Genomic DNA, 14,639 nt, shown 5'->3' on the forward strand with positions numbered 1-14,639 from the left:
TTTACTTCACTCCTGTTTACAAAACACATCAATCTTACTCTGATTTTACTTCACTCTTGTTCACAAAACACATCACTCTTACTGTGATTTTACTTCACTCTTATTCACAAAACACATCACTCTTACTGTGATTTTACTTCACTCTTGTTCACAAAACACATCACTCTTATTCTGATTTTACTTAACTCTTGTTCACAAAACACATCACTCTCAGCATGATTTTACTTCACTCTTGTTTACAAAACACATCACTCTTAGCATGATTTTACTTCACTGTTGTTAATAAAATACATCACTATATCAAAAAATCACATCATTAGAGTAATTAAAGATAAACGTAGAATTAAATTAAGATTGGAAAAATAGCACACTTTCTAGAAAGATATTAAATTCAATAGATTAAGTAGTGACTAAACATTTTTATAACAACAACAATTAACCAACTATCCTCCTTGGTTACTAACATCAGCTCCAAATTTATTCTTCATTTCGAGTTCTTCCACAAAATAAGTAGGTCGTCTTCTCTGTGTGAATAAAATATCAAAACTCATCACATGGGATCAGCTCCAGCTCTCATAACAAACTAATCAACCAACTTGTTTTAACCATACAAACACTACCACTCTGTTGCTTCTCGAGCTATCATCGACTGATTTCAACAGAATGCATAATCAAATGTGCAGAGGGAGAGGATCAACATAATTTTCTTCTGTAAAACTTTCTGCAACCACTATGCCGCCGCCCCTTCAAACGCGCTGCAATCTCCGATCAACACAGGCGGCGGGAGATCTCTTTATCCCTTCAAAACGACTCTGCCGCGCCCGATTCCGATTCCGATTTTGAAATCGCAGGCCAGTTTTGGTGATAGAGAAACAGTCAACCCTAAGAGGATTCAAAGCAGTTCACGAAGCATAATTTTGGCTATGCAGAGGATTCGAAGCCGTTCACGAAGCAGAATTTTGGCTATGCAATGACCATTATACCCCACCTTGTTATTGTGGAGTAAATTTGTGATTGAGGGAACTAATTTGACCTTAAATTAGAAAATTACATGTATAAATACTAGCCCTTGATTTTCTTGATCTTGTGGCTATAATTTGTTCTCTAGTTATAGGTTTAAGGGGCTTTTGCCCTAGATCACTACTCTATATATATATATATATATATATATATATATATATAGGGTTGTGATCAAGATAGAACCATTCTTAAATGTAGAACCAATCTTAAATGTAGAACCAATGCCAAATTTGGATTGAAAACATGATTAGTGGGGTGGTTATAACCGATGCATTGTGATTATGTATGAAATTTGATCTTGACCATCCTTTTTCCTCATCCAATGGATGAAATGTAGTTCTAGGTTATACACTTTAGATTGTTTTGTATATAAGACAACCCTATATATATATATATATATATATATATATATATATATATATATATATATATATATATATATATATATATATATATATATATATATATATATGGTCATGATCTATGGCAAGTGCCCCTTAAACCTATAACTAGAGAACAAATCATAGGCACAAGATAAAAAAAATCAAGGGCTAGTATTAATTTTCTAATTTAAGGAGATATTAACTCCCTCAATCACAAATTTACTCCATAATAACAAGGCGAGGGTATTATGGTCATTTCACGTCCAAAATTAGGTAACGTCATTTGCAAATTCAATTCATTTGAAAAAGAAACTGCGTTCTTCTCCTCTTCTCATCTTCCTTCTTCTGCAAAATTAAACCGTAATTCAACCTCATTCAAAATTGAGTAGTACCTCCGACATGTTTGCTCAACTCAGATACAAAAACCGTTGGATGCTCTGCTTCAGAGATTGGTATAGTGTGCATGAAAGGGGAAAAATGAGGTTTTGAGGAGAGAGAGGAAATTGGAATACGCAAAGATTAAGAAGACAGAGTATTGGTGCAGCTCAATCCTCAACGCCCATACCAGATTAATGGTTGGATTTTGTTTTCTTGTGAATTTGTAAATTGATTATCAATTTGGATAATGATTCATCGTGTGTAATCTTGGCAATAGACGAGAAAAAATGTTAATATTACTATTAGATGAGAATGAAATAAAAAAATTATCAAAAATAAAAAGTGAGTAAATTGGTCAATTTTTTATTAACTCCATAATTTAAAAAATCATTAGTATTACAGTACTACTAATAATTATCATTCTCCAGTATCAAAATGATTAGCCGGCAAACAAATGGTATTTGGATTATTTATGCAATTTTAATCTATAATAATTGGTGTAAGAGTGATGTGTTTTGTAAAGAAGAGTGAAGTAAAGTCATGCTAAGAGTGATGTGCTTTGTAAACAAGAGAGAAGTAAAATCGTAATAAGAGTGATGTGTTTTGTAAACAAGAGTGAAGTAAAATCAAAATAAGAGTGATGTGTTTTGTGAACAAGAGTGAAATAAAATCTGAATAAGAGTGATGTGTTTTGTGAACAAGAGTGAAGTAAAATCCGAATAAGAGTGATGTAATTTGTGAACAAGAGTGAAGTAAAATCCGAATAAGAGTGAAGTGCTTTGTGAACAAGAGTGAAGTAAAATCCGAATAAGAGTGAAGTGTTTTGTGAACAAGAGTGAATGTTTTGTGAACAAGAGTGAAGTAAAATCCGAATAAGAGTGATGTGTTTTGTGAACAAGAGTGAAGTAAAATCAGAATAAGAGTGATGTGTTTTGTGAACAAGAGTGAAGTAAAATCAGAATAAGAGTGATGTGTGTTTGTGAACAAGAGTGAAATAAAATCAGAATAAGAGTGAAGTGTTTTGTGAACAAGAGTGAAGTAAAATCCGAATATGAGTGATGTGTTTTGTGAACAAGAGTGAAGTAAAATCATGCTAAGAGTGATGTGTTTTGTAAACAAGAGTGAAGTAAAATCTTAATAAGGGTGATGTGTTTTGTAAACAAGAGTGAAGTAAAATCATGCTAAGAGTGTTGTATTTTGTAAAGAAGAGTGAAGTAAAATCGTAATAACAGTGATGTGTTTTGTAAACAAGAGTGAAGTAAAATTATAATAAAAGTGATGTGTTTTGTAAACAAGAGTGAAGTAAAATCATGCTAAGAGTGATGTGTTTTATAAACAAGAGTGAAGTAAAATCATAATAAGAGTGATGTGTTTTGTAAACAAGAGTGAAGTAAATAGCAGTATTGATATGTTGAGCAACAAATAATGAACTCACTGTGACATTTCATCAAACACATACTGTGCTCATATTAATATACATCTATTCTTCTTTATCTTACAATGAATCTGACCAAAAGATTTATAGGAAAAAAAAACAATAACAAAATTCACTTATATTTACAAAGTCTTCTTCTCTAATCGATTCTCATTTCCTCAACTTCAGTGGCAGCAATACACCGCTACCTCGGCGGCTCAGCCAGACTCTCCATGTCGGAGTTCGCCGATCACTTCGAATAGATGCTATTTAGATTAGATGAATAAACGTGGTACCCAACGACGGCAAGCAAGCAAAGAATAGCTGCATCAGATGAAAATCCAACCTAAAAACCATTAAACAAACTCAAAATCAGCTCAATCAATAAATAAAATAGTCATGAAAGAGATCGGCGGTGAAAGCCTCTAGAATTGTCTGATTCGCCGTGAAATACAGAATTTGTTAGAAATCGCGCTTTGAATTACAGAATTTGTTAGAAATCGCGCTTTGAATTTGGGAGAGATCAGCGTTGAATTCCGAAAATGCCCTTGGGCTATTATTTTTTGTAAAAATCTGCAAGATTATGTAAGCCATAAGATTAATTTGGAGTATTAAGATGTGTGGCTGTGATTTATTCTCTAGTTATACACTACAGGTCCTTTCTTTATAGTTCTTGCATTAACTGGTCTTGAATTAGGCTTAGCTATATTACAAGCTTATGTTTTTACGATCTTAATCTGTATTTACTTGAATGATGCTATAAATCTTCATTAAAGATTGGCAAAGTGTTCCGTTTGAGAATCTTCCCTTTCCTTTCTTGGAAAAACCAAACCAAGGCTTGGAATATATATATATATATATATATATATATATATATATATATATATATAAAAGATTGTATTCAATGTCGAACCAATTTTAAATGCCGAACTAGAGAACAAATCCTGTACACCCATTTTTATAATCTGATCTTGACTGATATAATCTTGTGGTCAAATATAATTTACCATAATTTCATTATTTTATTCACAAAATAATTGCTTAAGGGTATTAATGGAAACCAACATACAAGATTGGTTATTTCTATACGTGATTCACCCCAAAAATCAGCATACAAGATTGTATTCAATCTCCTACCTCTCGCTCACTGCCTCTCTCTCTCGTGCCTCTACCTTCGCCGGCGAGTGGCGGCAGGCCACCGGTCATTCCCCCTCTCACTCACGTCTGGCCTATCTCTCTCTCTCACACTATCTGCTCTCGCTCAAAATGAACCAATGTAGTGTGCCACCGCTGCCGCTGCTACACTGTCGTCGTTCAATCACTTCATCTTATAATAACTTTACTTCATCTTATAATGAAATAACTTCACAAGAGAAATGGAAACATTTCGGTTAAAACCTCCCTCCTCCATCTTATACATCTCGCTCACGGCATCTCTCTCCAGTGCCTCTGCCTTCGCCGACGAGTGGCGGCACGCCACCCGTCATTCCCCCTCTCACTCACGTCTAGTCTCTCTCTCACTATCTGCTCTTGCTCAAACTCGTTCACTCTCATCCCCATCTCCAATTTCAAACCCTAGCCATCCGAAAAATCCTCTTCATCAATCTCCCCTCTCAGCAACTTATAGCCACCCTTGATTCGTGACATCCGGTGTCGGTAACCGCCATAACTCTGCTCCTAACGCCGCGCCTCGGCTCTCCCTACTCGCGGTACAGCGTTGTTGTTCAGGCACCGACTCGAGGTCAGTCTCGGGTTGAATTTCACCTGCAACTCGGCCCCGATGTAGTGTGCCACCACCGCCGCTGCTACACTACCGTCGTTCAATCACTTCATCTTATAATCATTGTACTTCATCTTATAATGAAATAACTTCACAAGAGAAATGGAAACATTTTGGTTAAAATAAGCCAAAATTTGAATAGTCCAAAATAAATAACTTCATCTTATGATATAATTTCTCCATCTTATAATTACATTGCTTCATCTTATAATCAAATAACTTCACCCGAGAAATGAAAATAACTTATAATAGTGTATTATGACTAAACAGCCCCTGGTATGAAGTAAATTGCTCTTAGGATGAATGACAGAAATTATTTGTACAATATCGCATCTCATCCATCAAAAATTAGATCCAATGGCTAGTATTTGGTCTCTAGTTCTACACTAAGGAGGTGTTGTGCATATAAAGGGACCCTATATATATGTATATATATATATATATATATGGGTTTTGATCTATGCAAAACTAAATTTAAATACAGAAACGCAGAACAATATCACACGTAGGGCACTTTTAGGTCATAGTTAGTTAATTTTAGGTCATGCTAACAAAGCATGACCTAAAATGATCTTAGCATGACATTAAACCCAAATATTATAATATGACCTAAAATTTCTTAATTATGACCTTTCGTGTTTTTGGTTAATTATTGACCATTAGATCATCTAATCCTAGGGTCAAGATTTGGGCTGCATTTCTGGATTTAAATGCATTTTTATTTTGATCATCTCCCTTTTATATATATATATATATAGGGATGTATTCATTTCCTTTTTGTATCTTTTGTTCTTTGTTCTTTTTAATCTCAGCCCCACGATTTTGTCATCCGACGGTTAGATTGGTGCCACGTGTCATTTAATAATGCAGATTTTCAGTTGAATAATGCACACCGACTAATAATGCACCATTATAGTTTAATAATGCAGATTTTCAGTTGAATAATGCACACCGACTAATAATGCACCATTATAGTATAATAATGCAGATCATCTGGACCGTTGATGAATGAGATCTAACGGCTCATATTAAGAAGAATAAAAGATCTAAGGGATGAATAGGAGAATAACGCTCTCCTATATATATATATATTATCAATATAGTTATGATTTAATTAAGACCGATGCACCATATATCCAAATATATATACTGGAGTTCGCCTCTTGTGTGAGTGTGACATAAGAGTAGATTTATTTTCTCACATCAGCCAAATAAGGGCATCTCCAACCATCCCAAAAACCCAAAGTTGCAGTTGAAAACACCTCAAACCATGCTGCGAATCGCATTCCCAATCGTCCTTTTTTCCGTTTTTTGAATAGTGGTACACCAAAGATGCAGTAGCACTGTAGCTACTACATTTCACTTTTTGAAGTTCCTGGAAATTGCACTTAGCTCCCTCATCCTTTGTATTTTTGAATGGAAGCAATGATTGTGGAGAGTTGTAGATGGTTGAAGAAGTTGTGAAGGAAATTTTGAGATGCAGAGAAGGGGAAGAAGACGATAGCAACGCTAGGAGAGAGAGAGAAAATTAGGTTTAGAATATATTTAATGGCATGGGCTAATTAAACCACCTCCAATTAAACATATGTGGAGTATTTATTTTTGGATTTGAGAATCGGAGATAGGCTAATTAATTACTATTATATGTATAAATGTAATGATGCATAGTATTTAATTGTTTTAGGACGGTTTTATCAATATTTAGTTCAAAAAGTTAATTGATATTTAGTTTATTTTATATAAATTATTAGTATTAATTATTTATTTTGTGTGATTTGTGAAATTATATTTAATATAATTTATTGAGTATTAGTTATTTTATTGAGTGTGAATTGTAATATTAGCATTTAATATTATAATACAATAAATTAAATAATAGTACAATATTTAGTAATAAAAGTACTCCTATTACATAACACGTCCTACAAATGGAAATTACGTTACAACGACATAAAACTAAAATAAAGACAAACGACAAATTACAATAACAAAATGAAAAACATAATCAAATAATCCAGTAAACCAAAACCAAAACCTCATATATTATCGAAGTACGAAGGATATGTTCCAGTTGCATAGTCATTTGGTTGTTCTTGTTGCTGAGCTTTTTTTTTTGTAAAATGTGTCTTCTCTCGGCTTGAAAATAAGCACGACTATCAGGATCGACTATGGAGCTCAAGTCCATAGCCATGATTTTATTTTCTTCCTTCATAGTTTTGAGATCATGGCTATTCTTTTGTTGTTTCAAAAACATATACATATTATCGTTTGCTTATTTCATGCCTGCAGTATATTGCTCATTTTGTTTTTCTAGAGTAGCAATAATTGATTCCGAGTTATCAGATTGCTTTTTCTCTAATTTAGCCCTCTTCACCCCGATAGGCCTTGATGAAGAAGAACCGCCAAGGATTTGTTCCTCGCCATCATCACAGCTCATAGGAAATGAACACAGTTTGTGAGCCATGCAAAGTATGAGCCTGACTTTCTGAATCAGAACTTTGTATCCCACCTGATGCTTGTTGTCTAGAGCTCCCTGCACAATCTTTAAATTTTTCAAAATTTTTAATCATTTCCCAAACATGAGAAAATTTCCAACCCGATTTGTATTTTGAATCTGTCTTGAGCATTTGCATGGCTTCATTCATCTACAAATAATAATAATCAATTAATCGCATGTACAAAGAGAAAATGAAACATTAAAATATGATTAAACACTCACTATATCTGCATTTGAAGCACCGCTTCGATTTCTTGCTTCAGCAGCTCAGATACATCCATGGAATTTTTTTGTTGCTTTCTCGATGGCTTGAATACGAGCCTGCATAGATCTTTGCGTATGCTCTGGCCAAGTCGGATCTCTTTCTTCAGCTTGATTGAATCCATCTTCCACGCGCTGCCAGAATCGTTGTGCTGATTGTGATGTGCCTATGCTAGGATCTTGTGAAATTTCCATATAAACTTTACACAAAAATATGTCTTCATTCTCTGTATAACTTTCTTTACGAACTGACATTTTGTGAGTAAAAGATAAAGATAAAAACTGAGATGAGATATTTGTGATGTTGTGGTTTCTTATATTTATAGATATGAAATGATTTTTCTACTTTTTGAATGGATGGCTTGGATTTAAATCTACTTTTGCGATGAATGGCTACGATTGAAAGCACGCGGATTGTGCTTTTTTTGTTTCCGGATTTTGAATGGATGGCTAGGATTTAGATCTACTTTTGCGATGAGTGGCTATGATTGAAATCACGCGGATTGTGCTTTTTTGTTTCCGGATTTTGAATGGATGGCTAGGATTTAAATCTACTTTTACGATGGGTGACTATGATTGAAAGCACGCAGATTGTGCTTTTTTTGTTTCCAGATTTTGAATGGATGGCTAGGATTTAGATCTACTTTTGCGATGAGTGGTTACGATTGAAAACACGCGGGTTGTGTTTTTTTTGTTTCCGGATTTTGAATGGATGGCTAGGATTTAGATCTACTTTTGCGATGAGTGGCTACGATTGAAAGCACTCAGATTGTGCTTTTTTGTTTCTAGAATTTGAATGGATGGCTAGGATTTAAATCTATATTTCCGATGTGTGGTTACGATCGAAAGCACACGGATTGTGCTTTTGTAAAATCATTATAAATTAAAGGCATGTTTTGATCATTTATCACATCAATCAATCACTCAAATTCATCTATCCTTCACCATGAATCCCAATTTTATTTCTAGCTCTTCATCTTCTGATGAAGATGATGAAAATTCTCATATGATATACACTTACAACCAATTTATACAGGATATGCAACGTAGAATCGACAACAACAATGTGTTGATTCAATACCTTCGTGACCATCAAAGTCCACAAATATATCTTGGATCAGTTCCAGGGCATATTGTCATCAACCGTGACCGAGAGGGTGCTCACGCTAGATTGTACAATGATTATTTTGCTGATAATCCATTGTATAATGAAACCATGTTTCGTAGGAGATTCCAGATGTCTCGTCTATTGTTCCTTCGTATTGTGGATGCAGTTAAGGAACACGATGACTACTTCGTGCAACGACCAGATGGAACCAGAAGGCTTGGACAATCATCTCTTCAAAAGGTAACAACTGCTATTCGTATATTGGCATACGGTGTACCATCTGATGCTTGTGATGAGTATGTGAAAATAAGTGAGAGCAGCGCGATCAAAAGTCTAAAATGTTTTTGTCGTGCAATAATAGAAGTTTTTTCAACGCAATATTTGAGAAGCCCGACAGCTAATGATATTGCTAGACTTTTATATATTGGTGCGCAACATGAATTTCCAGGGATGCTAGGTAGTTTAGATTGTATGCATTGGAAATGGAAAAATTGTCCTACGGGGTGGAGCGGTTCATATCCAGGTCGTAGTGGAAGTCCTACAATTATCCTTGAAGTTGTGGCAGATTATGATCTTTGGATACGGCATGCTTATTTTGGATTACCCGGCAGCAACAACGGCATCAATGGATTCCTCTCATCTTTTCTATAATCTCACTCAAGGTATTGCTCCTCCTGCTCATTATGTTATTCAAGGCAAAGAATACAATATGGGTTATTACCTAGCTGATGGAATATACCCAAAATGGTCTACTATTGTGCAAACAATTCATGAGCCTCGTACCCCAAAGACAAAATACTTTTCTATGAGGCAAGAGGCATGTAGAAAAGATGTAGAACGTGCATTTGGTGTTCTTCAATCACGTTTCTCAATTGTAGCAGGACCAGTGCGGTATTGGGATAAAGAAGTGTAGCGTGACATAATGATTACATGTATAATTTTGCATAATTTTACATATATATTTAATATATATATATATATATATATATTATAAATAATTGTATCAAATTATTTAATTATATTTGGAAAATTATTGACAAAGTGTTGTGGGGTGAATATGTAATTTAAATAAATATGTAGTTAAGATTGAAAAAGTAAAAAAAGTAGGTGAATATGAAATATTCTTTTGGATTTTGAGTTTGGTGTAAATGATTGGAGTAGAATTACTGTTTGATGTCATAGAACTGGAAAAATGGGTTTGAGTTTGGTATAAATAGTTGGAGATGACCTAACTAAGCAAGTCTTCTCATGACTGTATGATTAATTCTGATTTAGGAAAAAAATATATATTAATTTTTATCAAAATCAATGGAATAAAAGAATTTAAAATTTAAAAAATAAGATTATTTTCCTACGACGGAATACTTGCAAACAAGTCGTGTATGTATACGATAAGACATCTTAATTTTCATGACAACGTATTGACAAACACGGATTTTGCATGTTTTTGAGGACTATATTTGACTCATTTTAAATGCCAATCATGCAAATTAAGTTCTTAGATTGCATATGTTATACATTTGGTATTTTTGACGTGTTTGTTGATAAATGATAGAAAAAGACAATGTGCAAAAAGGGCCAAGGTGCAACAGTCTCAGTTCAAGCCGAGTTTCCTGGCAGTGTTGAAGTCCAATCAGTGATTAATGCATACCATTCTCTTCATCTTCGAAAGAGCTTCATGTGGATATCTTGCACGTCTCAATCGGAGTTCTGTGGAGAAAGTTATGACTATTCTACGAATATTGCGCAGTGTAGTCAAAGCTGGCGGAAATTCAGGGAAAAATAATTTGCTGCCCTAATCTCTCCCATTTATTGTAGAGCACGAAAATTATCAAAAAAAAATATTTTTCCCACCTATAAATACATCTTAACCTAATTCATCATTCTCTATCTCAGAGCCTCCATTCTAGGGCTGGCAATTTTTGACCCGACACGATAATCCGACACGAATTCGCATGAAAATAATGGGTTTGTGTCCAGCCTTATTGGATTCGTGTCCTTATTGGGCCGATCCGTTAAGAACCCGAAACTTTCAGGTTGGGTTCGGGTTGGATGCGAGTTGGATACGGATAACCCATTAAGAAATAATAATATTATTTTCATTATTTTTTAAAAATAATGCTTTACTTTAGTTATTTAATTTCTTCTATATCAGGTTTAAATCATGGAAAATGAATTTTTATCAAGTTTAAAAATTAGGTTTATTTGTGTAATATTATATTTAATCATGTAATATTAGGTTTTAATTGTGTAATATTGGATTTGGGTCGTTATCGTGTCGTGTCAACCCATATTATATCGTGTCGTTAATGGGTTCACCTCGGGTTCGGGTCGTGTTCAGGTTTGAGGGTAGCAGGTCGGGTTCGTGTTCGGATTTACAGTTTTCTTAATAGGTCGGGTTCAGGTTAGGCCTTATTAGGTTAGGTCGTTATCAGGTTGACCCGATAACGACCCAATACGAACGATTTGTCTCCCCTACTCCACTCCTTCCCCCTCTACACATTCTTACACTCCATAATCCACACATAATTCATCCATCTTCCATTGGAGCGGAGCTCTGCAGATCCAGGCAAGAGAAGACTGAATATTGAAGATTCAACCTTGGGTTTTATCAATTTCTTTCATGTCTAGTACTTTTATTGTACTTACTACTTGTCTATGAGTAGTTAAATATCTTTTGTATGTTTTTTTGTGAAGACTATTATGAACATGCTTTGATTTATTGAATTGAACTTTTTCCTAGCTCTTGTGATTGTTTTGCTTGTTCTTGTGCTTTTATTGTTCTTTTGTCTGGCCTACTTTAGAACTATGTCCGTTTAACTAGATTAATCGAGAAATAGCTAGTTTTACGTGGTAAAAAGAATGAGTTCAACACATATGTTTATCTACACTCGAGAGAGGGGGCCCTTTGTGAGGGCTTGAGTCTTAGGAACTTAAGGAGTTAGATTCTAATCTATTGGAAGGTGACTTTGATAGTAGAGTCTAATCTACTGGATAGGTGCACCCGAGAGAGGTTTATTCTAGAATCGCGACTTTCCTAATAATCCTAGAGACACATAAGGTAAAGGTTCTGTCAGATTAATCATCACTAGGTCGTAGTAGTTGTATCCTAAAACTCTACATTCTTTAGTCTGCTTTGTATATTTTATTTTTTTATACTTGTTTATTTATGTCTAGTTTTTAAAACCAAAACCCAAAACTCCGTGTCTCTAAATAGTATATGACGCTTAGTATATGATAGCCAGTTGAAATCTTATTCTCTGTGTTCGATATCCCGGTACTGACCTGTAGCTATACTAGATCTACCCTGTAGTAAACTTGCATATATTTTTATTGCTAATAAATAGTGCATTACGTATAACGGAGTACTATATTACAAGAACGATTTGATATGATAATATATACATATTTTTATATCATGATAAAAATGCCTTCATATACGATAAATATTAGAATAAAATATTGCCCATAGCATCTTCCAATTACTTAATTTAGAAAACTTGTTCTTTCCTTTGGGCCTACAATATAACACTAAATTGAGTCCAAACTACACAGGCTTTGATGATTTCATGCTACAGTGAACATAGAAAGGTGGATGCATCCTTTAGATTTCTTTAGAAGCGGAAATCTGTTTTTCATTTAATTTGTTCATTCTTGCTCATTAATTTATATGATTGTTCGTTGATTTTATACGTTTATTCGTCATTTTTATTTATCACGAAAGTTTTACTAATAACATTTTTAAGTTAGGTGATTCTTCACTGTTTTAAGCCCACCACTCTTGGGGTCGTTTTTCTTCATTCCACACGAGGAGAAGAAGAATGAAACGCCTCTATTAACATGGAACACTAGCTCCAAAATTACATATCAAATTATCAAAGATATTGATCACTTAATTCTATTATACTATTGAATTAAATTGCTATTTGATAATTATTTTTCTAATATTATTACTGTTACAATTATTGCACTTACGCATTCGCTAGAAAATGAGCATAGAGTAAATGCATGTGTAGTTTGCCATCCAACTTGATATCATTATCAATAAACATCTCATAAATTAAAATAACTTGATTTTCATACACACTGGCCATAATTCCGAGCCCTACAAATCGTAAATATTGTACCAAACACACATTATAGGTAAGTAGAGTACAACATAGATTTGCATGTAGCATAAGCATACTACTAATACTAAACCTCATTGGAAAAATTGGAAATGTTTCCCATAACCCTAATTAAACAAGCTATAGAAATTAAATATTGTTTCATCAAACGAACCCGAATAAACCAAATCGTCCAAAATGGGCATGTAATTGTAGGCCTCGAAATCCAGATGCCCATTTTTCAACTTGTCTATCCAACAATCTGTTGCACTACTACTCTCATCCAAATTCCCCCCTTCGATTTTCGGAATCGGGGCCACAGATTCTGTCGTGGCCGCATGGGGCGGTGGTTCGGGAATTTGAGCCCGGGAGGGCCTCTTGTTCAAATGTGTATTCCAGTAATTCTTGACTTCGTTATCGGTCCGACCGGGAAGCCTTCCGGCAATCAACGACCACCTATAGGGAAAAAGGAACAAAAGTGGTTTGACCGGTCAAACAAAAAACTACATATAGTCATAATGTATTTTTTAGACTCACACCTGGTGATTCAAATCTCCGAACTATTAAAAATTGAATTGTGCATCTTTGTTTATAAATGTGTGCAATTGAAGCATAGGATAGTGAAAGGGCTTAAGCCCCTATAATTTTTTTTAGTTATATAATCTCATCAAATTTTAGGTATTTTCTATAAATTATTGTACAAAAAAAAGGCCCTATCAACCTAAGAAAAACTTAGTATACTACAAATATTCTGTCAAAAATTTCATACCCAAATTTAGAATATATTGCCCATACTAAAATAAATTTATGCGTTCAATTTTAATTGAATGATAAGAAAGTGGGAATAATGATCCATAAAGCAATGTATATGTGTTTTTTATCCAAGAGATCTTGAAATGATAGATTAGGATTGCCTTTTCTTCTATCTAGTTTATTTCCCTAAAAGGTATATTCAGTTTGCTTTAATAATAAACATAGAATTAAAACAAATGTCCAACATAAACAAAGATCCATTAAGTAAAATAGTGAATTATTACCGGTTGCCTAGAAGCTTATGCAGCCTAATAATAAGATCCTTCTCATCTTCAGACATGATGCCTCTTTTGATGTTAGGTCTTAGGTAGTTCTTCCACCTCAGCCTGCAGCTCTTGGCTCCCCTAGTCAATCCTGATCATAGTTGTAAACATGGTCAACAGACAATAGTCAGGGGCGAATGCAGAAAATAGATTTGGAAAAATTAAATTGACTTTTTTTCGAAGATAAAAGAGCTCGAATTTTGCCTGAGTTCTTGGATACGGCGGTCCAGTTGCCTTCGCCGTGGCTCTCCACATATTTCTTCAGTATCAAATCCTCTTCTGGTTTCCAAAAACCCTTCCTCAAACTTGCCTTCTTCACTCCCTCTTTGCCCTTCATTTCTCTCTCTAGATTGAGCTTTTGTTTCTCTTTTTAGACTTTGTGTGTGGATGTAGTATATATGTAGGTGGCTTTATTATTTATACTATGAGAGTTGGGGGTTTGAGATTGTGTTCCCTATTCATGCATGGATCTTGTGATAACTAAGAGTGTCCCCTTGAAAAAGGGAAAGTAAAATAAAATAAAATAAAATAAAATTCAGGTGCATAAATTTTGACTGGGATGATTATGGAAGTGGACCCTTTTCTTATTGGTTTATTAATCTTAACAAATTGTGAA

At 34.3% G+C, this 14,639-nt stretch overlaps 2 protein-coding genes across 2 annotated transcripts; one reads left to right on the top strand and one right to left on the bottom strand.

The window, feature by feature from the left end:
* The first annotated feature begins 8,669 nt into the window (after positions 1-8,669).
* LOC121748703 lies at positions 8,670-9,308 on the top strand. The gene is made up of 2 exons (XM_042143198.1): positions 8,670-9,081; positions 9,290-9,308. The coding sequence occupies exons 1-2, from the start codon at positions 8,680-8,682 to the stop codon at positions 9,296-9,298; spliced, it is 411 nt and encodes a 136-aa protein (XP_041999132.1). The 5' UTR covers positions 8,670-8,679; the 3' UTR covers positions 9,299-9,308.
* A 3,610-nt stretch (positions 9,309-12,918) lies between these two features.
* Positions 12,919-14,384, bottom strand: LOC121748699 (transcription factor MYB82-like). The gene is made up of 3 exons (XM_042143191.1): positions 14,228-14,384; positions 13,985-14,114; positions 12,919-13,403 (listed from the first exon to the last, which is right to left on the bottom strand). The coding sequence occupies exons 1-3, from the start codon at positions 14,358-14,360 to the stop codon at positions 13,076-13,078; spliced, it is 591 nt and encodes a 196-aa protein (XP_041999125.1). The 5' UTR covers positions 14,361-14,384; the 3' UTR covers positions 12,919-13,075.
* Between the last annotated feature and the right edge of the window lie 255 nt (positions 14,385-14,639).

Source organism: Salvia splendens, chromosome 9, assembly GCF_004379255.2.
Source record: "Salvia splendens isolate huo1 chromosome 9, SspV2, whole genome shotgun sequence".
Lineage (NCBI taxonomy): Eukaryota > Viridiplantae > Streptophyta > Magnoliopsida > Lamiales > Lamiaceae > Salvia > Salvia splendens.